Source organism: Haemaphysalis longicornis, unplaced genomic scaffold (assembly GCF_048455015.1).
Source record: "Haemaphysalis longicornis isolate Haplotype H1 unplaced genomic scaffold, Haemaphysalis longicornis Haplotype H1 scaffold_78, whole genome shotgun sequence".
NCBI lineage: Eukaryota > Metazoa > Arthropoda > Arachnida > Ixodida > Ixodidae > Haemaphysalis > Haemaphysalis longicornis.
The window spans coordinates 1,074,679-1,101,620 of record NW_027526441.1 but is presented as its reverse complement, the minus strand read 5'-3'; the positions used below and the strand labels follow the sequence as shown (position 1 = coordinate 1,101,620).

The 26,942-nt window shown below is 47.3% G+C and overlaps 1 protein-coding gene across 2 annotated transcripts; it reads right to left on the bottom strand.

The window, feature by feature from the left end:
• LOC144148135 (scoloptoxin SSD14-like) lies at positions 1-24,307 on the bottom strand. Of its 2 annotated transcripts, none has more exons than XM_077679728.1 (12): positions 24,154-24,307; positions 19,350-19,548; positions 16,026-16,148; positions 14,778-14,875; positions 12,422-12,632; positions 11,363-11,526; positions 9,215-9,419; positions 8,369-8,444; positions 5,031-5,221; positions 4,148-4,385; positions 1,505-1,618; positions 1-293 (listed from the first exon to the last, which is right to left on the bottom strand). In XM_077679728.1, the coding sequence occupies exons 2-12, from the start codon at positions 19,514-19,516 to the stop codon at positions 144-146; spliced, it is 1,737 nt and encodes a 578-aa protein (XP_077535854.1). In that variant the 5' UTR covers positions 19,517-19,548; positions 24,154-24,307; the 3' UTR covers positions 1-143. The 2 variants fall into 2 exon arrangements, with proteins under 2 accessions (XP_077535854.1, XP_077535853.1); XM_077679727.1 differs by having other exon boundaries at positions 19,350-19,638; positions 24,154-24,306.
• Positions 24,308-26,942: the final 2,635 nt, after the last annotated feature.

Below are 26,942 nucleotides of genomic sequence, written 5' to 3'. Positions count from 1 at the left end.
GAAAGGGAACAGCCTTTTTATTTTTGTATTTCTGAGTGTAAGTGCGGTGATTGCTGTTACGATGTGGACGCTCATGGTTAATAGGTGGCACATGTGGCAAGTGCTGTCAATTGTAAACAGTAAAAGTCACACAGTCAGTGTTGTCAGCCACCGTACACGTCACCACCACTTCTGTAGTCGGAGTTCGCGTACAGGCGGCCGCTTTTCCGCAGCACGCCCTGGACGTTGCTAAACTCCTCCGTTGCAACTGTCTGGATGTTGTGGCCTTTGGCTTTCAGCAAGAGGGAGTACATCTGTAGGGGTGAAACACCGGGTTGACCGTTTACGCTCTGTCCTACACTTGCCACGTTTTCCTTCATTGTTTCTTGTATAGAAAGAAATCTTATTATAATACGCTCTTTATTTGAACCAGTAAATTTCAATGTATTATCCGAAATGGCATTTTCAAAATGGCACGCTTCCATGGAACGTTGACTAGGCGAAAAATCATCTTACGAAACAAACATTTCAATTCATTTCCTTCTATGTACAAACTTGAACAAATATATCTCCAAAATATTCATGTGCCTTAATTTTCGGGAAATATTTTACTCCGTGCATCGAAGCGCCGAAGATTGAAAGTTGTACTCTGTGCAAGGCATCATGTTCGATTGGGTGATTTTTCCTCTCAGCTAAGCGGCGAGTATTTTTTTTTTTTTTTAGAGGTACGCCCAGAACTAACGGCGAAGACACCACGGTGAGGCATTACAAAAAGCGATGCAGCAGAGGCCTAAGCGAGCTGGCAACCAAAGGCCAGGAAAAACAAAAAGAAAAAACTCATGCGCAAGATAGAATGAACGCGACCGACCAGCTACATGCGCTACTCGTGGCCAACGTAGAAGCAATGAAAACTTTTAACACCAACAAAACTCGCAGCAGCGCAGAACCCCCCGGCCTGTAGCAATAAAGCCCACACGAACTACTGAAGACTACAACCAGTACGTACTACTATGAGAACTAAACCAAGAGTCCCCGTAATAATAAAACTGGTCATGAGCAATTCCCACTGCATTTATGCCGATAGCTGACGGGTACTCACCTGATCACATTCCTATGCGATTTGCGCATTCATAACGTTCGGATTTCAGAAGCATTGCGTAATAATACAAAAAGTTGAAAAAAACCATAGAGATTATTCTAACGGCCTAGTTTGCTTCTTGATAAAATCACTTTTTATGAAATAAGAAAGAAGCAAGATACAGTTTTGTTTACCTAGCTTTCACAAGATAGCGCTAGCTGTGTAGCAAGCGAGAGCCTTTAAGTCTTTATTTCAGCACAGAAGGGACATATCTCTAAAACAGACAAACTACACCCCTTCGTGAGCATTTCTATAAAGTTATAAACAGTAAAACTTTTCGTATTAGTGGCCGGCCCACGATTCTTAGGCCCGTGGGTCGTGAAGTAGCACGTTCCAAAGGAATGTTAGCAGGCGAGTTCCTCTTAATCGTGCCGCACACGCCCTTACCTCTGGAAACGCTGGCTCCGCCATTATGTAGTCGGGAATCAACTGGTCGTGCACCCGGGCATAGTCGATGGCATCCTTGATGTTGCTCCCCATCCAAAGGCTACGCATGCTTACCTGCGCAGGAGACGACGCAGTGCGAGAGCGTTACAACCGACAGGATATCCTCGTTTTGAAGCCACAAAATAGTGATTGTCCGCGCCAGGCAGTCAAATGCTTGCTCACACAGGCGTGCACCGAGGTCATGTTTCTTTTTAAGTGCGAATGCACTTCTTAAGCGAGCCTGAATCGTCCGCCGCCGTCGTCCGCATAGCAACAGCTGCGGGTGCGCGCGCTCCTCGTCTTCCTCCTCGTCTTCCCTAGCAACGGGGGGAGATGGACGCGCGCTACTCTCCTCCTCCTCTCTCCGCTCAGTGACTGCGGGTGTTGGGCGCCTCCTCTCCACTTCGGGCGGGAGAGCTCTCGCTCGCGTAGCGGGCGCTCCGCATTCCGACGCGTGAGGGCGCTCGTGTAGCCCTCGCCGTAACGGCGGGCGCTACTCTCCTCCTCCTCTCCGCTCAGTGACTGCGGGTGTTGGGCGCCTCCTCTCCACTCCAAGATCACGATATCCACCATAATCGCGCAATCAACAACCGTGCATTCGCACTTACACACTCTCCCCCTCGGGGAAGTGCGAGGGAATTTTTTCTAATTGTGAATGCCTTTTTAGCAGTTAAGTGAAAAAAAACAGTAGACGGTTCGTGATTGATGGTTGCCGGTGATCGTTTTTTTTTCGTCTTTAGGCGCTTTTAAGTTAGCTGGCACTATTTGTTATACAAAAATTTAAAACGCCAAGCACACCACTACGACCCTTTTGAGTGCTCGTTTGCAGGCGGCTCAGAACAACTGATATGTGCAACATGCCCAACCGGCTTCGCGAGTATTTATTCTCCAAACAGAACACCGCCAAACAAATTCAATGATATATGGATATTTAGATAAAAGAGCTGTAATTGTCACTTTAAAGTCACTATTCAAAAACGACTAATGAAGGTTTTGCTGCTATGAGACACCCATATAAATGCAATGTTTACGTAATAACGGAGCGTAAGTTAGGCCTTAACACTGTGAAGAGTGGCATTTATTTCTCGGTTCTTCCGGATGCTCCGAAAGTATCGATGCACTTTTGAAGGAAACGTATGAATCGCTCGTCCCTAGGCTCCCGCTCTGAGGAGTAGCGTAAGTTTTCCCCTTTAAAACGAGCCTACAAGAATGCAAAGTTTTATTCAGCTGGCTAGGTCAGCATGTCAGCGTGGAAGTGATTTGAGCTTAGGGCTGGTGCGTGGACACAATACGTGCTGTCTAAGATATTGAGTTCAAAGACAGATGTAAGACTGAAAATAGACATAGGTCTCGTGTCAAAGCGCCTACTCTTTAAAAAAAATTACGTTGCACTGTGGGGCTGGAGACAAGCCGACAGAATCAATGAGTGTGCAAAACATGCAAGTGTACACGTTAGAAACACAGAGTTAAGACAATGCCTGTCACCTTTGAGTGTTGCGTGATCCTTCTCTGTAAATTTCTCCAAACACATGCATTGGTGTAGAGTAGGCTCCCAGTGTAATTCTACAGAAAGACATTACAAATGGAATTGCTTCGTCGTTATCGAGGCAAGTAAGGAACCACTCTCGGCGATAGTACTTTATGCGGTTGGATAAACATAGCTTGGCATTCCTCCATTCAACCTCACGCGGATCTATGATTTGTTTTGGTAGTGCTGAATCTTCCAATCGCTGAAAAAGATGCACCAGGTGTTGAGGCTGCTGACAGACGCTAGCCTCCAGTCTTGCTTCGAACAGTAGAGCTCTTTAAGCTTTTAGTTCAGCCGTGGAGCGCTATATATACCAGAAAACGCAGCCCAGCCGAGAACCCGTGAGCGTGCGCCTAGTAAGGAGCGCACGGCGTCGGACGGCTCGACCTTCTACAGCTCCGCCCAGCGCGTGCGTGGCGTAATCTCTCACGTGCTATTCTTTCGCCAGTTCACGTGCGTTCGCGCCTGAAGTGGGGAACACAGACGTGGAGATCGCGCTACTGACTCTGAGTTCGCGACGGTGGTTGCCCTGGGTTCTATCGCCTGCTAACGCGGTCTACTTTGGGACAGATATGAAAGCTTGCGGACACAACGATCCTGCCTTGCCAGCCACGGGGAACTCTCAGAAGCAAGTTCGTAAATCCATGCGAGGTGAAAGAACAGGGTCTCCTACGAAGGGAGAGGGGCCGCCAGCTCTCCAGCCTGGCGCTATTAGTGCAAGCTGCGCCAATTTTTTTTTATTTGAAATTTTACAGCGTGCGATTCACACCGCGATGTTCAAAACGTCATGCTGTTGGCATGGTCGAATATTCCTTTTCAATATGTCACCCACTGTCCCGCCAGCGAGATCTGTTTATAACGTAGCTATAACGCAAGACTGAAAACATTTTAAATCGTGATCGTTCTGCACTCGTTTCTAGACTCAAACTTTACCGCACTTCCTAATTTTCACACTTAAGTCATTTTAGAAGTATCTTGTACCTAAAGCTTTCCTGAAGCATAAACATTTTAAATTAGAGGATTTAGCCGTTTAACATTGGCATAGAAACACCGGGTAGATTTTATAGCTGACTTACCAGAGCCGCCCCCGTGGTAATCTTCGGTCCTCCGGACCCACCGACCACCAGCTCGACATCTCCATTCCGGTCGAGCACAATGCTAGGACTCATGGAAGACTGGGGTCGCTTGCCCGGCTCGATGAAGTTGGCTTTCGAGGGCGCCACGCCCCAGTAGTTGCTCTCGCCAGGAATCGAGAAATCGTCCATGTGGTTGTTGAACACTATTCCGGAGGAGCTCCGTACGTGGCTGCCGAAGCTTCGACACAGCAGAGGGACAAAACAGGGAAATCACATGAGAGAGTGTCAGAAATCAAGACAACTTTACCGCATTTCCATTGCGTTCCATGCTACTGTTCTTGTTTTTGTTATGTCGTAGTTGTGGGGGAGCAAAGCTCGTATCACTGCACCGTCATTGCATCAATCCTGAGAACTACGAAACCCAATTGTGTAAGGCAACGTAGGAAGCCAATCGATGCAATAAACGCTCGTCATAAAGAAATCGTTTTAGTTTAATCGTTGCATAAAATTGTAATCGAAGTGTTTTTCCATCTAGTCAAGCCTCCATACAATCTAGTCCCTCTGTACAAGATTCGCCTGTACATTGAGCCGAAGGGCACTTACAGAAGCGCAAACAAATCCGGCTGCCAAGTTTTGGGTTCGTTTAGAGATTGCAAATTTTCGGCTAACACAAAACATGTCCTGGCCCGCTGCTGGGCACTTTTGTTCATGAGCTTTCAAAATAAAACAACACTACCCTGGCGGAATGCTTCGTCACTGGCACAAATACCATTTTCAGAAGACGCTGCTTCTAGATAACTGTCCCTGCACCTAAATGCACTTTGTGTGTGTTCGATAATAGCTCAACTACAGTCGCTGAATTAGGAGGCATAAAAATACCTACTATGAGTTGATAGAGCTCGTGATGCTCAACGCGTCTCCGTCTTTCCACATCGCCAGGTGCGCTGTCCCTTTACTGGCCGGCATAATCTGGCCCACGAATCCATAGTGCGCTGGATCATGGTAGGTTCGCTCGTCATCGATTTGCCGCCTCGTGGACTCCGCGTTGTCTCTTGAGGTCAGGTTTTGTACCAGCTGCATTTCACGTGCAGTTTTAAGTGCACTGTCCTGATTTTTTTTCCGTCTTGTATAAACGTCGTAAGAACAAAATTTTCGAAAATAAAAGTACGATAACAAAGTTGGTCACGAACGTATGGAGCAGATTTGCGTGTGGAAGCCAGGTAGACTTTTTCCTGCTTAAGGCCACTCTTCTCAAGCGTTCCACTTCCTGATAGCCTAACTACCAGCAAACTTACCGGTCGTTTGACCAACAGAAACCAAAAATGAAAGGAAGTGGATCTTTAGGAATGCGCGAGCAAATATTCCCCCACTCTTTCTAACGAGAGTCTCGAATCAATGCACGCCTTGCTCCGGCCTTATAAGCCCTCAAGCGCGTGTTGTTGACACGCCCTTCGCAAACCGTTCCTTCCTGTTTTGCGCTCTAACCATCTAAGTGACCACGTTTGCTCGCTTTAGTATCAGTGGCTTCTGTGGCTGTCTGCGGATCCTCATAGACAACAGAGAGAGGCACATTCTGTCGCCGTCATGCACTTTTTATGCCATTTTGCAGCCTACGCGGCCCTGCACTTGCGGCACACGAGGTGCGACGAAAACCGGACTACGAGCGCGACAGGAAGAGGCAGGGGTTCGAACGCAGGTTCAGCGCAGCCAATGTAAACGCCCAGTAGAAACTCAGCTGGATGCCCCTTTTCCGCATGGGCTCTGTCGCTCTCCGTTCTGTAGCGTGTTCTGTACGCAGATCAATGGCACAACATTTTGCCTACATGCCTATCTGTTGTTAGCGCGATAGAAAATTGGGACAGATGTGGACATTTAGGGATCATAAAAACTAGTTTCTGATGTTGTACTGGACTACGGGGACAAAATATGTAACCTGGCTTCGGAATGTAATCGGTACTAAATGTAGTCACAGCTATAATAACAGGAAGCTATTGGTTTCGTCACAATGCGGTTCAACCAGGAATCGATTTGCCGTGCGCTGCCTATGCCCGGCATTGGTACACGGCAACAAGGTGTTAAAAGAGCTGTCATTGGCGCTCCCAGTATTCAGTGCAGTGGGCTTGGGCCATCAAAGCAAATGATAGCGTTACCGCTATGAATCTCAAAAAGATTATCAGAAACACGGCTGCCCGCGCAACTCTATTTCTGCGGCTAATACTTTGAATGCGTATACATGTGAATAGCATTGGTGGGAGCACAATGAAAATTAACAGCATAAATGCACGCTACCATGCCTGTGGCCTCGTGAAGAGTGATTTGTGCGACGACGCGCTATTGCTGGTGGTGATCCACCGCTTTATAACTTTGGTGGTTTTCCCATGGCTTGGCGCGTAGGTTTAAACTAACTGCGCAGCTGCTAACCGCGCGAGATTCTGTCGGGCAACCCCGTAAGGCCCCACGGCAGCGGGCCGAGGCACGACCATGCGCTTTCAAACAGATACTAGTTTTATAAAAAGTTAAAAAAAAAACAAACAGCTGTAATGGAAGACCGGCAGGAACTTTGGCAATGTGATTGGGGTGCATTATCCGGGATTACTGCTTGAAAGCAGTTCAGAGCCGGCTAAGCGTTAGCAAAAGAGATGCTGGAGAGGGAGATCCGTCTGTAACAGTAGCATAATTACCTCAATGTCGCTGCTTCTTTCTAACGTCACAAAATTGCAATGCACCGCGTCCTCCAAATAGCTTGATTGACTCTAGAGTAACACGTCGACGCAACGCAGGCGACGAGGCGCACTGTAGTGAAGGGCTCCGGATTCATGTTGAACCCCTGAGGATCTTTAACGTGCGACGAAATATCGTACATACGGGCGTTTTTGCTTTTCGCCTCCATGAGAAAAGCGACCTCCGCGGCCGGGAAAAGAACCCGCGACCTCGTGCTCAGCAGCGCAACGCCTTAGCCACTGAGCCACCGCGGCGACTGTTTTCCGAACAGCTACGCTGTATTTTACCATCATGGTTTGGGATAATCGCAAGACATTTTTTCCGCTGTAAAACCTTTACCCGTAAGCTAACTCGCCAGCTTTACCTTCCTCTTCCCGCCCAGCAATTTGGTTTCTGTCGCCTTGCGTAAGAATTTGAAACAATCGCCGTCGCTAGCCCGCTAATATTACTTGAGTTCAAATAGGAATTGTTTTGCAGTGATCTCTCTGTACCCATCCGGCAGTGTTTCGTCACGCGCCAATGAGGTGTAAAAAGGGCTGTCAACGACGGTCGCAGTATTCGGTACAGTGGCTTAAGACTAATTAAAGCAAAGGACAACGTTACCGTTGGAAATCGCGAAAAGAGATTCTCAGCACACGGCAGCCCACACAACTCTCTCTGCTGCTAACAGTTTGAATGCGTACATGGAAATAGCATTGGTAGGAGCACAATGACAATTTAAAGTACATCCGCGAGATGCCATCCTCTTCATTTGTGCGGAGGCTGAACCAGTTTTACGGTAAGCGAGAACAGTCAGGATGTGCAGAATAGATGACTGCGCCGCTCCGGCTCTGTCAACGCAATGAGGGATTTGGTGCCAAGAAGTCCCCCGCAGACACTTTGTTGGTCAGTCTACATATTCCTTCGCATCACACACAAGCAAAAAGAACAAAGGCATCCAAGACTAACGCTCACAGCCTTACCCCCAGGCCAACTATTGATCGCAGATTGCTTACTTCCTACCCCCTACCCTCTCCCGCGCATATAGATGCTTTCTTTTGGTGTGTGCCTGTGCGCGTGCAAGGGAAGTGTGTGTTTTAACGTACGCCACTGGCATCACCAAACTGGGCACTTAAATACTGATATAAATGCTACGGTTCCGCAATTAAAAGTGTTTGAGCAAACAAATGATGATCAACCGTACTTATGGCATTATTTCAAGTATCAGTATATGTATACGTCCGTCCTGAGCAAGCTTCAATACTTGCTGGAATGCTGCTTGAATACTCGCTTTGGCGAAAAACATTTTTTCAGTGATTTCCCGCTAAACGTAAGCTTGCTAAGGAAGTCAAGATATGTCCTTTGGCCCGAATAATAGTCATTCCTGAAAGTCATACAGAGCGCGTGCATTGTCTCCTTAATTAAGCATGCAATCAGTTGTTCTCCTTTTCTACACATGCCTACGAACGCGTTTTTTTCTTACTTCAGCATCGAAGGGCGGGAAGCCGGTGGTGTACTTACATCTGCAACGTTCACGAAGCGTGGGTCGCCAAGAAGGGCTCTCTTGGCGTAAGCGAACTTGCAAGCCTCAACAAACCTGCAAGAACACACAAACCTTCACGTATTGAATTCTAAAATATGAATGCACGATAACACTTGTACTCGCGGCAGGGAACCGTAGGGAGCTCCTTTACAAGAACTTCACACACAGCTGTCTATGGAGATTCACTTACAACTGACCACTTGTGTTTGCCACTCACGTTTAAAATGTAATCCATGTAATTGTGGTGTTACTTCCTAGCCAATTTTCAAGTATTCAAAAATAATGGATGCGTTCTTTTAGCATTATACAAATTCATCGCCTATAAAGTTTCAGTGGCAGTTGGAACCCGAAATGACTATTCGCTTCCAAGCACTGTTTTCTGGAGATGAAATATACCCCTGGCGGAGCTGCACCGATTGAAATAATAAAACTACCTTAAGCGAATCTTTGTTCCCTGCCATTGCTGAATTTAGCGATTTTTGTTTTGTGGGCTGAAATGATTGCATTCTGTCGCGGTGGACGGTTAAAAAATAACAGGTGTAGGTTACACACAAAAAAGAAAAATTTCAAAAAAATATTCTGTAATAAGTAGCATGTAGCGAAATACCAGTAATCTCGCTCCGAGCAACAGATCAGTTAACTGTATGGGCTATACCAGCGCCAGAGATGTTCAACTTAAAACTATATTTCATATGCAGCGTATGCATACTTCGTAGTCGTAGCAGCACCACAAGCCCAAACCGTTCCTTATTTACTTCAAGGTTTGCTATAACTCAAGACTAATAGGTAGCAACCAGCACCAGGTAACGCGAAAGGGCGCTCACCTGTGCAGCGTGAGCACATCATCCTGGAGTGCGGCGCTGTCGTTGCTCCTAAAGGCGTCCATGATGGCCATGATGTAGGAGTAGATGGCGCCACCTGCCGGAGGTGGTGCAGAGTAGGCGACTCGGCCATCCCGAAAGGTGACGCTGACTGGGCGTGTCCAGGTAGGCTTATAAGATCGTAGGTCGTCGAGGGTCAAAATGCCACCTGCGATTAAAGAATTACGTAACATCGTAGGTCGTCGAGGGTCAAAATGCCACCTACGATTAAAAAATTACAATAACATATACACTCGATATTTGTGGTTTGTTTGAGACGCAAAATCTTAGATGCAAGCTTCTTGCAGGAGGCGAAGTAACGGAAGAGTAATCAAACATCGCCCTGCTTATTTCTTTTGCAGTCGACGTTTCTACATATGTATGCACATGCTTTGTTTTATGCAAAGTTTATATGGCTAAGGGTTTATGCATTTTTCACTTCCGTGAACAAAACTTTCCGAGGTTCCAGGTACCTTTGAGGCAAGACATGTTGGAGAACGAACGTCCCTCCCGGTGTTTATGCTAGTAGCCCAGTGTCGCCACAAAGACGCACGCCATTCAAAACATAATTTTGACCTCAAGCTCATGCGCATAATCTCTTGGATTTGAGTATTGAGTAGATTAATTGTGTTTCTCTTAGGCATTACCGCCGTCAGCACCAAGGGCAAGGAGAAATAAAAGTTACCAATACCATTCACCTAATTTGTGTCCCCCCCATGTCTAGTGCTAAAAACGTACGCTGGTCATTCTTCACAGTATAGAGAGGCGAATTCACGACAATTTTTGTTCACTCTTAGACGATCTTGTGGAACAGCTTCAGCACAGACGACACGACGGGCCAATCTAGCCGCAACTCCAGTAAACTGTTTTATTTACTGGAGAGCGGATTGGCAGTCCCCTACTGCAGAATGCAAGCATCAGAGACATAAATAAAAGCCCCCGCGTTTTCAGTTATTCAGGCGTCGAGAACTTGCGCTGTAATGGTTACGCAGCCTTTTAACTTTGTTTTGACCTCACCTTCTCCGAAAAATTACGGAGAATGGTGAGAACTTTCAAAGAATGTGAAGGCGAAAGCCTAGTTGGACCTTCTGTTATTCTGCGGCTGAACTATGGGCCGAACTTTTCAGCCGCACCCGTCGGCGCTTAGAGAGAACCCTTCCCCAGGAAAGAACCCTTCCAAGCTCGTTCCTACCACTCGCCATAGCTGGGAGCGTCCTGTTCGTCCGTCGTTAGCGGTCTACCATCGTACGGCGCGGGTTTTTCCTTTTTCCTACGGCACGTCTTTTTCTTCGAAAGGCTCTGTCGGCCTTTTGAAGAACCCTCCTCCGGCCATTCTGCATCTCTGCCCCGGCGCGCACTACCCATTTCACGCTCAAACTTTCTATACCTCTATATTCTCTCTACGTCACAACCCGCATGCTTGAAGCAGATCTAAGGGTTTCGCCGTAATACTAGTTTCTTGGCTTATTTGGTGATCCGGAGTCCCACGTCGCATGCGACAAATCGTTCATATCCACGGGGGAGTGAAACTGGACGAGTTATCAGTAACCACTGGCTACTTTTTTCCTCGCGAATAATTACGTTACACTATGCGCGTCGAGACGCCTTCGTAACTAAAGAACAGGCATTGTTAATATTCTCGCTTTTCTTGTCCCAGTGCACTTCCTTGCATGTCCGTCTACGTTGTGGTTAAAGGTAATTTTGCTGCATTTTTCCAACAGCTGTGCCGTTGATCGCATAATTAAAAAAAACGCAGTCTTTCGTCATCGCGTATTTTAATGCTTCTTTATGCGTGCTGCTGCAAATAACATACTACTAAACAACATCGTATCGGGTCCTATTCAATCCCCTAAATTTCCGTCCTAATGTGTAGATGTGTGCTAGTGTGGATGCACATCATGTACATCAGTAATATCATCGCCATCGTGCATAAGAAGCCCACACAATTCACCGCGCTGAGCTTTCAGGTTAATTTGATAATAGATCTCTTTTCCTCTCCCTGTATCACTCCGGAGAACAATTATAAGCAGAATTCCTAGAACCAAGTTGGTTCCTCACGTTGCCTGAGGAAAGAGGAGACTCTTCAGGCAAGCAGGTAGGCTCGGGTCTTACCGTGTTTGGCGATCTCCTGCACCATCTGCTCGGCAAGCTTGCCTTCATAGAAGTAGTTTGGGCCGTGCTTTGCGATCTCCGCCAACGTTTTTGCCAGGTCCTTCTGCACAAGCCGCTCTCCGGCTATCAAGGGTCTCTTCGCCTTCCGGTTCCAGAATGGTTCCCTGGGGTACGAGCAGCGCCAAAGGGGCAGAGCAGAAGGTCATTAATCTCTTGTTTCAAAGGTAGGAAAGGCTAACGAATCCTTTTTCTTGGGTCAAGCTTCTTTGTTTTCCGAGGCTACTAGAAAATAATGAGTTTAAGGGAACCCCTATGATGGAGTCACTGTCAGCAAATACTTCTCTCGGCGAGTCTGCCGCTGGAGTAGAGCAGTGCGTACGAGGTACGTTGGGTGCTACGTACAGGCTCAGCCAATTCATAGTTACACTGGTGTCCAAAGGCGCAAAATGTGTAAGCTTTACAGTGCTCTGTCGCCGCCAATTGTAATTTGTACACGACATTAGGCGGTTGTTGAACTGTCACTGTGATGGGCTGCGTTTCGCTGAACGAGACCAAGGCGTTCATTCCCGAGTGGCTCTCAGGGCCTCCAAGCTGGTCAGTATGGAGGCTGCCTTTATGTACGTAAACAGCAAGCCCGTATACTACTGATGTGTGGTTTGAGTCGTCGTGAGATATGGTAAGGTGACTTCAGCCACCCTGCTATGACTGTAGTGGTCAATCGAGAGTCCTCGAGGTGCGTCGCTGCTATTTGCAGAAAAAAAAGGTCAGAACTTGGCAACCTGGGCAATAACCACTGGCTATAACAAAGGGCTACCCTGTGAGAACACTGCGAGAACACGAACCCTGCGAGACCACTGATCTTTCTACCGGTGGGTCTGGGCGCCGGTTTCTGAGAGACTGCCGGCGGGTCTGGGTACCTGCTCCCACCCCTGAGGGACACATAACCTTCAGTAGTCTTACGAAAAGCGGGTTCTACCTGCAACAGCTCCACTCTTAAAAACATTGAAGTAGAAGAAAACTATAAAGTGTATAAAATCTTTGGAAAGGTTTGTTCCGCACCATGTGGGATCGCACGGCCCGTCTGGACAGCTGAACAGGTCACGTGCCTCGTAGCAGAGGCTGTAGGCGAGCAGTTTACTGACAGGGAAGCCGTCGCGTGCCAGGCGTATGGCGTCTTGGAATAGGGCGTGCCAAGGAAGCCTGCCTTTCAGGCGCCTATGGATCTCCGAATAGCCGCGCACTTCTCCCGGTACAGCAATGGCGAGTCCACCTGTACAATTAATGAACGAAAAGATGACGATGACACCACCTTTTGGAGACGAAGAACGAGAAGAACGTGAAAAAGAAAATGTTTGAAAAGTGTGCAGATACTCGATGTCAACAATATCTACTAATTGTAGCACTTTACCGACCGAGGACGGTCACGAGTAAAGCGTTTGTCTAAACGTGACTTTTTGGTGTGCACTAGTCACTGTAGTGGGGCTTCGTTACGCGTCCTCTGTTTAAGGGATGTATTATTTGAAGGATACGAACACCCTTCTCTTCTAAACGACGCACGCCGTCCCTGTGTGCACCGTGAACATACATGGTCAACGTCATGACATCGACTTCAACCTCAAAAAGAACTCGATCTGATGGTGTGAGGGTCATTTAGATGGGACTAAAAGGGTCCCATGGGACGCGTTTAATAAGGTAGGTTGGAAGACTTTGACCACAACCTCTGCTGACAAGCATATGGTCAGTAATGATCAATTCTAGGCTGAGTTTAAGCCTACCTTTTAGTATATAAAGTGGAGTCTTCGTGTGGGCTTTTATAGTGTACTTCGAAATTACCCAAATTGTTCGGACAAAAGCTTCTTGACTGCAGAAAAGTGTGGCAAGGTTTTTAATCATTAAACTCGATATTTTTACTTGTGGTATATTGTGGAACTATACAAAAGGGTTGATCGATGCCAGGACGTTGTTGATCCTTGAGTTAATCTTTTCCGTTGTGTTTTTTATTTGGCAAGAAATTTTCTTGCTTGTCTTAGAACCTAAAAGCCTGCGAACGTGCGGCAATATTCACTGAAGGCGTTGATATAGATGCCCTTGTGGTTCTAGTATGCTTCGGACGTTTCTTATAATGCGTTTTGAGGTATCTAGTGCGAATGCAGCTTGGTGGGGGTTGTATTTGGCTCTAGCATTACATGCAGAGCCATTTACTTGGTGTTCATAAACAGGTATGGAGAGACCCTATGTGGCCCTCTATTACAAATACTAGCGGCACCTTTATTAGTATTGGCAATAAAGAGACATATACTGGCTTCTTGTGGTACATTTAAGGCCGGAAGTTGGGCTAGTTGGTGTTATTTGGGATACATTTTACCAGGGCTTGTTTCTTGGTATTGGCCTTCTGCTTCGTTCCTGATCTGTGTCTTTTTCGCTGGCAATATGTACTTTTGTGGTCTTTTTACATTTAGCCAATAACCATTTTAATGGTACTCGCAAAAAAACGCTTGATATTTTCATGCTCACATATCTTTGAGTTATAAGCAGTACAAAAGAAAGATTTCCGTCGCTAGTAGGGAATTTTAAACCGCACCTCGTGTGAAACTGCAGACTGTGCGATATAAGGAAGAATTCACACCGACGAAGCCGCGTGACATGTTTACCCATGTTTTGCGCTACGAGGATCGACAGCGTCTTCCTCCCACGTGACATAACGTCCAAACAACTTTTGTAATGTTTAACGTAATCTTTACTGCCAAAGGTTTGAATTCATTCTGATGTTTCAGCCAACCCTACAGAGAGCATGGCGTTAAGGCCTTACGAACGCGGTATTTTTGTGGAAGAGCATTTGGGAGGTACATTGTCCTATTCGTTACTTTTCAACGCAAGGAACGAATATGAATTCATGGAGAGGCAAAAGCAGGTATACTTTAAGACTTGTGCCATCAAATAAGATTCACCAGTGAAAAGACGAATTCCCGCACCCATTTTGTCAGTCAGAAATACGCGAAACAACTGAGAGAAAATTAAAAAACGCTTCCGACCAAGATTCACTGAGTCCAGCTAGTCGAGAACGCAGCCCTTGCGCGGTCTAAGCCCCGTCCACTGGGCGACGCGTACTTAAGTCGCGTTGTGTTTCACATCTGTCCGGCTTTTCACTGAGCTTGGTTTGTAGACAGCATGTGAATAAATGAGCTACTTTGAAAAAAGTTAACATTATTCTCGAAATTCCTCCGGACAATTAGAAGAAGGGTCGACTATATCTGAATACTAACACAACTTGTTCTATTTACACCATAAACATTGTCTGCGTGCTTCCAAATGTCTGCGGCTACAGCTGCAACGGCTCCTACAGGTGTCCCGGCATATTAGACTCGATATTTTAGCTCCGTTGAAAAATTGAAATCGTAAAGGAGCGGCGGCTCACCTTTGAGGCTAAGGGTGGCGTTCCCGACAAACATGTCTCTTCTTGCCGCCGTCGGGGCCACTTCGCGGGAAATGAGTGAGAGGGCCTCCCCTTCTTTCCTGCGATGAAAAAGATGATTTAATAGTTCGTCTTTATGGTTAGGATTATTAAAGATGCTGTTGATGGCGGCATGCCTTTAATTGTAGTAGAACCGCGGCACATGAATCCGCAACCACAAAAAAGGAATTACGAACTCCACATCGCTTGTCGCTGGTCTTGTTTAAATAACAATGAAACGTTATAAGAAGAGAGACAGATTTTCCAAATTGACGGCCGTTAACGTTTAAGTGGAGAGACGGCCTATGAAGCAAAGGGGAAAGGCTTCCGTGTCCAGAACTGGCCGCATACTTGGCTGACAAAAGCAGTGACAGAAAGTTTAGAAGTAGATCTCCTCCACAGACTCAATCAGCGCGTCATGGCTACAAACGCTGAAGACTGATGAGGTGTTCACCATAGGGAATCTAAGTTTTACAACAGTTGAAACAAAACCGCCTGTATAATATTTCCTATCCCGTCAGCTGAAAATGGCCAACAGCCGCTTTCCTTTAGCTCTGTCTTGCCCTTCCTCGCTCGCTAGCCTTTCCGCTAGCACTGTCCGCCGGGCAGCGCCGCTTCCCCAAAACTATGCTAACCGATTAACAGGGTTTGTACAGCCTTCCCAATGTGGCATCCGTGCGCATCGAAGTTTTGCGGCCCTAGGACGCCTACGTTTTTCGCTGATCCGTGGGGTGGCGCCCGCCGACGAACATGCCCCAGGCGTCCCTATAGCTCCAATTGGAAAGCGGCTGGCCCGTCAGACTATGTTATACAAATGTCGTTGGTTGAAACTTGGGCTGGTTGGTACACAACTTAGAAGGAAAGCGGCAGCGCTACGAGTAGAATGTAAGTATAAGAGCAAGCGTTTGTGTACTTCTCGTCTCGCCCCGCCTGTTGCGCTGCGGCTTTCTTACGTAGGTAGCAGCTTCGCTGGCAAATCCCTTCACGCGGGAGCCCAGATACTTCGCAGATTTTTTTCAGCATTACCCTTTACCACATGTTGCTTGAGCAAAGTATATAGCTCAATGGGCAGCTCAGTCTTGCACGTAAAAATTGATCGCTGTCGTGGTCGTCGTCCTATGCCGTATGCATGCATTTATGGCGTTAGCCACATTACTCTGGCACACTTGGTGGAACTAGATGCTCATAGATCTTGCAATGGAGGCTACACACCTCGAGTAGAAGGTTGCCACGAATCCACCGCCGATTCCCATCGCCTTGGGCAGGACGACACCCATACACAGCAGAGTGGCCACGGCTGCGTCGGCTATGTTGCCTCCCTTCGAATAGATGTTGCTGAGAAACGTAGAAAAAAATGTTTCAAAATCGTCACGACGACGAATGGTAGGGATAAAAAAGGAAAGGTGGCACAATACTTTCATAAAAAAGAATCTTCACAAGGGTGGTAACAATTTAGGCTCCTAAGCGGGAATAAAAGCTTTGAGACCTCAAGTCGGCATTAAACGGGAGGATTTTGGTGATATTTCCTTCAGAAACTGTCTGCTTAGAAGGCAACGAGTAATGTGAAAAACAGGTTCTTGCCGTTGACTAGTACGGCTTGGAAACGAACGGAGATTATTGCAAAAAAAGATGACAGTAGAAAGCTAAGTCCCCGAGGGGTTTCAGGACCGTAGCGAAGCACGTATTTTCTCAATCGTGTAAGGATCGCACGTTGCAAGTAAGCATTATCTCCAATTTCAAATAAAGCGAGTCCACGTGGTATGTCTGGCCGCAGTCTATTGCTGCCATCCTGCCTACACCGAGTGCCCCGTGCAAGCGAGTACACAGCGGGCCGGTGCTCACGACAAAATTAAACAGGTCCTTAAAACTGCGATTAAAGGAATTATTAACGCCGCAACCTTTACGAGCTTTTCCGTGCATGGATCATGTATAGCAGTAAGCCGTAATGCGATACGCTTTAGAGTTGCACTGTCAGCATGAGAGTAACGACTGCCCTGCGTAAGTTGTACTTTACATTTTCAAGGCTTCAAAGCAGCCATCCATTCCACCGTCTTTATTGAGTAGGCAGCTTTCTGAAACTATGCTCCTCCAGTTGTGCACTCTCTCCAGCACGCCTCACATCCAGGTAGTTTCTGTTTTGTTCTATTGTCAATGTGTGCTTTAGAAACTACAAACTTTACCCTCGGTGTCGAACCGAGCCCGTGAGAGCTTGCATGGGCGCCGAACTAGAAGACAACACAGTCGGTGGGTGTTTCTTTCACAAGCTATTCGGGACCTTTTTTAAATAAAACATACCGGAGCTCACTTTTAAGAACAATTGTTAAAAAGCGAAGCTTGTTTTTCATGGAACCCGAGTCGAAGTCAGAGTACAAATTCCGAACTGCTTCAACCGTGTCGAAATTGCGCAATCGGACAGACGTCGGCTCTATAATGCGAGGCACCTAGGTTAGACTGACCACTGGAAGCGATTTTTTATTGAGGCGCTTGATGTGCATCTGCTTATCATTACCCTTTTTTGAAACCAATTGTGCAAACTTCGTTTTCCTGGAAAGCGTTCCCGCTTTTCGACGTCATCAGTGAGGCATAGAAACCTTCGCCTCGTAACCGGCATGCATATGTAGCTGATAGGTGCTCACGTCAAGTCTGCGCCATCCTTTTGCTATAATTTGCGTTTACTTAGTATTGCCAACCCAGATTGGAAAAATTGTCGCACAGGCTAGCGCGTCGATTCTAGCAGCTCAGCAGCAAGGTAGCCTAAAACTTCTCTCGTTCATCCGCACTGCTGTTGCTGCAATCTAACGCTATGATGAGCTTCAGATAAAGTTGGCTTCAGAAAAACTAGGTCAGGACTGACACAAACCCTGTCGGGGTTTGGGAAGGCACGCTGCACATCTAAAACTCCTACAATATGACAGTTTGCGAGGCCGGGGTTTTTTTTTTTTTGTTAGTTTAGAAAAGGAACGGCATCCTGTAAAATTGCACGGGGAGAAGGAACGCGTTGTCTGAATACACAGATCATTAATCGCGTGCGACAAACTCAAGCAACGGCACACACGGACTGCCCCAATTGCGAAGCGCAATACAATGTTACCTTAAATGCTCGTCTCTAGATATAGCGTACTCCCCAAGCGTCCTATGACGATCCGTGCCTTCTTTGGGACGCTGAGCCTTACGGAAAACGACACTTGCACCGAAGGCTAATCCTTTTCGTCGTAATTAGTCAAATAGCTTGTATATGAGGCGGGCGCCTGTCGCCACTGAAGCAGCGGACAGCGCATGCGCAGACGCAGCATGAACCATCGCCCTCGATTTTCACCCGTCTGCGACTCTCGATCCCAACCTCTTTCCTGCTCCAGTGCGGGTGCTCCAAAAAGGGATTCGAACTTATTATCGAGCATTCGCGGTAATGAGAACCGAAATATAGAAATCGATCATGACGCAATAGCCTGGCTGTACTGGAAATCGTCACGAGAGCCCGGCGATGACGAGAGAGTACGCTGAATGAATGAATGGGCGTGTTTGCGTCAATAATAACGTCTAAGCGTTTTAGAGCATGGTCCCGCAATGGGCTCGTTTTCCCATTTGAATAACAAAACATGTAACTACGATCGTCACAGGTCGAGCGTGGGACACATTTACTCGGCGCACGCTTAATAAAAAGCAAATACAACAACACCTCCTGCCAAATTCTAATCTGCCACCAAGCCATTCTTAGCCGGAGCTACAAGGAGTAAGTGTCCACTAGAGAAAACTGTCCTGGGTCTTTATTCTAATTGTGTAAATTACGCCACTTAGCTTCATTACACCGGAAATTACTTGGCAGAGCTCCTATAGCACCGCATCCACACTGCGCATCTAAACAAGGAAGGATCCGAAACCCATGCAAACAAGGCTTTTACAGTGGATTAATAATTTTTACACGAGGCTCGACCCTTGCACGCTTTGACCAGCTGTGGCGCCTCTGATGATGAAGGCGGCAGAAGCGAGCAACTGGCGTGTGGTGTTCGTCAAAGGGCGAGCTTACGTGGTCTACGTCAGGGCACCCTTGTCTTCAGGTGGTGTGTACAAGGCTATTTCTGAGTTTTCCATCACACTTACTAATGCGCGCGTGTTACTAGTTACACACAGCACGAAGCCAAGGTGTACGTAATTTTCAGACGATCTAATTAGGCTGAATAGAACTGGGGACTATTTAAAACCTCAAAGTTTAACCGCTTAGAGCTACTGAGGAGCCCCGTGGACCGGCTAAGGACATAAGCTTATCTCCCGCATTGCTGAACATTAATGAACACATTATGCATCTTCCGGTCTTTATCCACCTAAAGAAGGCGCCATAAATTTAATAAAACATACTCTAATGATGTGATTTTGCACAATATGTACTACGCTTTGTAATAACGTAATCTAAGGACCCTCTTCTAGTCTTATAGGGAATTGAACAAGTTTTATAGCTGTTATCATTCACGAAAGCACTTTTACACCTAACTGCGGCGCACGTTCTCAAAGCACCCCAAGCATGCAACGCTTACCACCCACCTGGCAACTGGGGCGCATTGCCTGGCTGGCGTTGACACAGCCCAGTGTGAGAAATTTCCCAGCCTAGAAGGTCCGTACTCGATGCCGCAGCTCTCGTCCCCTTCAGCACGAGTTCCAGTAAGGGCAACAAAAGCGGCCGCAAGCAGCAGCACTGCTGGGCGGGCCATGTTTGTCGAAGTTCAGCAGGCAACTGCACCGCCTGTGAACCCCACGTGTGGCAGGTCGTGTCAGAAAAGGCAGCAGGGGAGCCGCAGTCTACGGGCGAAGCACAGCAGGTGCACAGCTGTGCCTGCGAAGTATTGGACGGGAAGTTAATTGTAAAAATTGGCGTTACTTATTGGAATTTTATGTGCCATCAAAACACTGCGGCGGTTGTTTCTGGAGTTTAGTAGGCGTCGGCCGAAGAAAAAAGACATGATCATCAAAATGGCATTGCATGTACGTTGCAGTACGGTGTCCTCCCTTAACTCGGCTAAGGTAGGGCAGTGCACAGAGTAGTGTTTTAGAGCAGGTGGATCAACAACTCGAAGTGAAGGACAGGTGTTAATCGACCCGATTTAGGTCGATGTCCTTCAATTCGAGTTGATCCATTCGCTTTCGCGCTACTAACGACTAGCCTCCGGGTTAGCTCAGTTGGTAGAGCGACTGCTCCGGTTAAGCAGTGGTCCCGGGTTCGAATCCTGGACCAGGACGAATTTTTCTTCAACTGCGAAGTTTCTGAGAAAGTTGTATAGCTTTCCTTTGTAGCCGTATGGCTGCATTTAGGTGGATGTCAAACTTTCCTTCACAGAAATGTACTCCACCTTGGGGATTTCCCCTAAATATGGTCGATTAATAGCAAAATTTGTAACTGGTACAGTGCTGCATTGACGAGTTATTTAACCTTGCCTAAATACCAAAAGAGGTACATGTTCACTTTTGTTTACCTCACCCATTATTTGCAACCCTGTTGTCTCAAACGGCTGCTACTAATTGATCGTTTGCTATTGACTGATTACAGACTAAATACACTAAGTACTACCCCGAACATGCAGGACAACTGGCTTTTAAGACTTTCGGTAGCAGACATTCCAAATCCCCTACAAGTATTCAATTGGCGAGTTTTCAGGGAACTGTTTTTGTGTTTGCCGCGTTTTGTCACCAAGACGTATTTTCGTTACTTAAGCCACATTTATTTGACGCAATCCATTTATAATCATCATAAACCTTATCATAGCATGTGCATATATATATTACTTAACAAGCGAAAAACGAACATGTTGGTTCGCGAGGTCCTGAAAACACAAAAAATTTGCAATCGCCTAGACGAATACACGCCAACACCTCCTAGCTGAATTCGAACTTCGAACTTAGGACTAAGTTAATCGCAGCCGGATACACTGCGTACTGCGCTAGAAAACTGACTGATTTTGTTCTACTACTAAGGAAATTCAAGACGCAGCACCCCCGTTCGAACAAAAAAGAAACTAGTTATGTCCGCATATGAAAGAACGCCAACAACGAATTTGCAGCTACAAGGAAACTCAACATGTGAAATACAAGATAAGCATTGACCAGCGGGTTGAAGTAGTAGAACCAGTAAAGTGCATTTTATGAATGTTGATGAACACCCTGCACATGCGGACTTTTGTTTCTGAGCGAGGCTCTTCTTGGAGGGCGCAGGCGCAGCATGCAGGTCTATCATTCAATCGTTTTAATGACAATGCAGGCCAATCAGATAAAAAATACCCTATAACTATTCGTGTCATAGTGGGAATATGCAGATACGGAGCGTGGAAAAGCGCGCAAGCCCTTTCACCTGTTGGCCACCACGTCGATTAAAGGAACATTACGGAAAATGCGGTTTGGAATATGGAGAGGAGGGAAAGTCGCCATAGCGACTCCTAAGCTCACACGTGTTAGAAAGTATGAGCAATAACATGGGTGATTGTTGAAAATATTTTTGTACGAGATAGTCCGTCTTGGCATAAGTGAAATCGGGAATTTTGGTCGGTCTCCGGATTCTGCTGTACGACCAAAAGTAAAAAAAAAAATTCCTCTACAATAAGCTTATATAGCAAAACCTTTCCAATCTACAAATCAGATACCACCCATTATGCCTGTCAATACTATTCAGCAAACATAAAATATGACCCATATTTGAGGAATAACAAATACATAGCTATGCTAACAGTGTCATTTAAGTTAAATATAGACTTGGGCGTAATTTTTTGCGGCAAAAAATGATACTAGCAGTGGTTTAGCTCCGCTATGCCAAGATATAGTAGCGTGAGCTAAGGTTCAGCTGGTTATTTTAGGTTTCCTGGTTGTCCAGGATTAGCTGATTACCATGCTTTCTGCTGCTAACACGATTGCCAATCCAATCCATTCGAAAAGCGGTGGCACCGGCTCCGGCGCGCCAGCTGTGCGCCGTGAGACGACAATGCTCCTCGCGCATGCGGAACACGGCTCTCCAGAAGCTACGCGAAACTGCTCAACCTCGGCCAGTGCAGCGCACGCTATAAAAAAAAAGGTATCTTACAAACAATGTTTTAACCCAGAAATAAAGTGGCTCAGCACCCTTGCCTATATCTCTGGGTGGCACACCACACACAATAATAACCAAACGTCCCAACCGATCGGGCGCGAGCAGTGCCAGACGCTGGAAAATCAAATTTAATTGAGCAAACCTCAACCGCGGTATTCAAGGCAGGGGCGAGGCAGGACGGGACTAGCATGAGGGGGGAGGGTAGGGGGGGGGACGGAGGAGTGAGGGAAGGCAGATACAGTCCTGAACAAATGAAACGCTAACACAAAAATATGAATCCGAACATACAAATGGCATGATATCTGCCCATGCAAGGCAAACTTACACGTGGCTTAGTTACAAAAACGAAGTTAGGAAATGTGGCTTCCTAATATACCAATAGCGCGCCATAATTAGACCTCAACGAACAGCATTTGTCAATTTTACGTGTTGGGGATCATATTCCCCCGTTCGCATTTCATTTGTTCATAACTGTTAACGGCAATGGCTGCGGAAGACTATCGTCTTGCGACGTCATTTGCAGAGAAACGAGCAGATACGCGGCCATATTTTCCCCTTCTGCCAAAGATAAGGCCACAATGGAACGAGCAACTGTACTGAACAACCGGTTTTACATTCGAGACGGCACTCAGGTCATCCGCGTCAGATAATCGAGGCACTTTACTATCGTATGCTTTCGCCTTCATAACAATATTATCAGTTCGGTGGTATTTCTAGTTGCTTTCTTTTTTAGCGACAGAGTCTGAACAAACAATAGCGCGTCTTTTTTTTTTGTCTTGCGTGAGGTGAACGTTGATAAAGATACACTCATCGCTACGCGAATAAATTCCGATGTTAGCATTGCTTACACGTCCCTTTCTTGCTTTACTGTAGAATTTGACCCTCTTGACTCTGATGCAGAGTAGAACGATTGGGTGCGGTATTTCTTTCATTTCTTCTTCGGCAGGGCAGTGCTGGACGATAACAGTGTCTGCCGCCAAGACGGAAAGTCTTGCTGTGTGCCCGGTAGCTATCATGACATTAAGCCAATTCTTAACTTTAAAGATTGGCACGCTCTTTATCTACAAGTTGTTTGAGCATAAACACTGCTCAAGAGCGCAGAGGCGTTTAGCCAGCGGGTTCTGTCCAGCCTTCGGGGGCTTCTTGGCTTCTTGGCTGGGGGCTTCGGGGGGGGGAGCCAACAAGCTGGTGTTGGGAGTTCGCACCTCAATAAAAGTAAGCGAGGTTAGGGAATCGAACCCGGGACGTTTACGCCATGACAACGGCAACCGTACCACTGGGCCACCCCAAACGACCTAGGGATACAGGGTTAGCAGCGCCGGGGAACAATAACATGTGCAGCCATTTGGAATGAAAAAAATAAACATACGTCTCCTGTGGTCGGAATCGAAACTGGGTCACTCGGGTTATGAAACCGGCGTGTATGCGACAGTCATTGCATTCCGGGCGCACAGCATTTACTTTGGGGTCGTAATGCAGGCGTTCGCTTTGGACTTGGCCGCGTGTTCTCGCGCGTGCTCGCGCGGTCCACTTTCTGAGATATGTGAAAGCCGGCTGACGAAACTACTCCTGCCTACCAGTCATGAACTTTCAGCGACAAGTTCGGAAATAAATGTGAGGGGGAAACAGCCGCGTCTCCGACGAAGGGACAGGAGCCGCCAGCTCTGCTTTTCCTCCAGCCCTGCACCACTAGTGCAAGCTGCTCCAATTTTAGGTGCTAAGTACCGTCCGTCCGCGTCCGTGCGCATAGCATTTACAATCGCAAAAAAATCACACATGCACCAGCAGAATTCGAGCCTGTGTCTGGCAGACCAAACAGAGTTAGTGTCAGTCGTTTTACCCATTGGGCTACGACCGTGAGTTAAAACCCGAAAGTGAACGCTTACTCCCTCGTCTGTAATGGTGTGGAGTACCTTAGGACCTCCTAATGTCCGTCCGCGTCGGTGCGCACACCACCATTAAGCGAAAATCAAGCTAAATTCGATTTCAGCCGTGAGTTGCAGCTTCATTAAGGGAATAATCAAGGTGCAACTCACGGCTCAAATCGAATGACGGTCGGGGCGCAAATCGGATGTCACTCGGGGCGCAACTTGGATGTCATTTCGAGTCCCCGTACTCCGCACCCTCGCCATCATCCACGGAGTGGAGATGCTGCCGTTTTTCTTTTGATAGCTGATTGTCAGACGGAATACCAGCGGGAAATCGCGGACAATTCAAGGACACCAGAATTGGCAAAAGGAAATTTTAGCTTAAAAATGTCCAGTTCAATCCACCAACCTTGGTATGAGTGATCTTGTCAACCTGACCAGTACCGGTGGCTTGGGTGTGAAGAACAGGACGAGTGCCTGGTATAAAAGCCGCGAACACTGCTGCCACACTTAAGTGCGCTGCGCTGCATCCCTTGGTTTTATAGGGCTTAGGAAAGGGCAGGCGACGATGACCAGATATGACGACGAAGCAGTGAGCCGGTCATGCGCAGGATATAGCAACCGGCGGTGTAATTCCGCATTCATGGTGGTTGCGTTAGTCTTGCCGGTATCGGTGACCTGGTTGTGAAAAACAGGCTGACTGTCAGCACAAAGTTTGTGAAACAAAAGCACACAAGGTAACATGACCTGGGTGCGAAAAACGGGCTGACTGGCTTGCGCAAAGTTCGTGAAACAAAAGCATATAAGGTTACAGTGTATAAATGACTGATTACGGGTATTCAGAAGACACAGAAATGTCATATGGGTTGCAGTTTGCATGAAACTATCCACCTTTCGAAGTTGCAAGTTGCTGAGCCCAAGAAAGATAAAAAAGCACGAATTGTCTGCTCTAGGTGAGGCTAAACCTCATGACCTGCAGTATTGAGACTGATGCGCTGACTACGTCTCTTTCAGGGTGCTTTGTATCGGACGATAAAAAACATATCGACTGCCCCGCATGTACGAATTATTCAGCTAATATAAAGAAAACCATAGAAGGCTTCAGCTGATAAGCGGAGGCCCACACGTTAAGAGCGCGTACTCTGGCGTACGGCGGGTGGCATTTTATTCTGTGTTTTTTATTTTGCAGCCTATCGAAAAGTCGCTGATTTACCGGTTAACTGATGTTCAGGGATCCTTTAGCACTAATGTATCTTAGTCTTATGGGGGTCCAACTACTTTGCGGACGCAAACAGAAACTCGAGGAGTTGACCTATAGTTTTGGCCGAACAATGGCTTGTCATTGTCGCTACCAAAGGGTGTCCGCCATTAGCAGACAAAACAATTCATTTGAGTGATACTTTAACCTTGGCCCCTAAATTATGCGCGGCGTAGCATCGAATGCAGGTTTTTAATAAATTCGGCATTTTTACGTGTTCGCAGCAAGGCTATTTGCGTCGGCTGCAGGCGGGGCAAGCAACGCGACGTGATTTAATGACTTAAACGAAAAAAACAAATCAAAAAGTTGCAAATTCTTTTTTTTTTCGTTGATGCTAAAGTTGCAATAATTGGTAACGGTATTGAGATATGTATGTCAGGGTTAAAACTTGCGAACATTTCTTGTTTTTCGATGGGTAAGAACATTTATTTGTCGGCTGGCCGATTCTACCAGTGCGCTCTAATCATGTTTCTTGTTTATAACTTATGCATGACTGAGCAGAGCATTTTGTACATCCACGGGGTGCATAAAAAAATCACGAATAAAAAGGGGAGCCCAAACTATTATAATTTTTTGTCATATTTATTTTACCATCCGGGTCACACGTTTTAGACCAATAAGGTGAAGAGTGTGCAACATAGATAAAATATGCACACATGGAATATAGGACATATGTGTTAAAAGCAATGAATAATCCAGCACCGGACCAGCAGTCGAACCACATCGGCGAGTATGCACGGGCCCACATACGAGTGGACGCGATCCCCAAGAACGTCCACGCAGAATACAACAAGGAGGAGGGAGCGGCGCGGGCCAAGACCCTCGTCGAACAACACGCCAAGGACGAGCAAGAAAGTTTCGTCGCGGTGGCCGTCAAGGCTACCACGGGTACCAACAGCGGCAGCAAGCGTGCTGTGCACGGGCGCCACGGACGCCGAGGAGGTAGCCATCGCTCTGGTGATCTCCGAGGCTCAGTGTCGAGCCTTGCTCATCTACTCAAGATTGATTGATTTGATTGATTGTAGGGTTTAACGCGCCGGCGCAACGCAGACGATGAGGCGCGCCGTAGTGGAGGGCTCCGGGTTAATTTTTACCACCTGGGGATCATTAACGTGCGCCGAAATCTCGTACACACGGGCGTTTTTGCCTTTCGCCTCCGTCAGAAAAGCGGCCGCCGCGGCCGGGAATCGAACCCCCGTCCTCGTCCTCAGCATGGTATCAGAAGCAAGCGCAGGTAGAGAATTCGCGGCCGGGAATCGAACCCGCAACCTTGTGCTCAGCAGCGCAACGCCTTAGCCACTGAGCCACAGCGGCGGGTAGCTACTCAAGAACCGCCGTGCGCAACTTCGCCAAGGGTCGAGTGTGCACCCAGGTGGCCGCCATCACCGGAAAGACCAAGCTTCAGGACAGAGAAGTCCGCATCAAGTGGTTCCCGGTGCACATGGGCGAGTGTGCAACTACGTCAAACCACAACGAGACGGCTCACTCGGAGGCGCGTGCACTTACGATCCGCTCCCCCGAGACCGACCGTCCGTGGTGGTTCGATAGCAAAAACCGCCTCACGGAAATCATACCGCCTAGCTCTTCTACAGGTGATGCTACCCCCCTCCCCAAGGACTGAGCCGGGATGGAGGCCGTGTTGCTACGGCAGCTCCACACCGCATCCATCCTCGAGCCGGCAACGCTGCACGTGTTACACCCAGGACTTTGAGTGGTCTCTGCAAAGTGTGTAAAGTGGGTCTTGCAGACCAGTGGCACATCTTCTGGGACTCTGTCCGGTTTCCAGACGAAGCGAAGTCAATGACGTATCCGGCGAAACTCCAAGAAGCAGTGCGCAGTAACGACAAGAACGTTCAATTTTGGGCCGCCTAGCAGGCCCGGTGTGCGCTCGAAAAACACAGACCAGGCGACACGGCAACGGGGTGCGTTGGCGCTGTGGA

Excerpts from the sequence above, each read along its gene's own strand:
- LOC144148135 (XM_077679728.1), bottom strand. The coding sequence starts at position 19,516 with ATGGCCCGCCCAGCAGTGCTGCTGCTTGCGGCCGCTTTTGTTGCCCTT. Across the intron at positions 16,149-19,349 it reads CAATGCGCCCCAGTTGCCAG|CAACATCTATTCGAAGGGAG; the intron begins GTGGGTGGTAAG and ends TACGTTTCTCAG. Across the intron at positions 8,445-9,214 it reads GATGTGCTCACGCTGCACAG|GTTTGTTGAGGCTTGCAAGT; the intron begins GTGAGCGCCCTT and ends GTGTTCTTGCAG.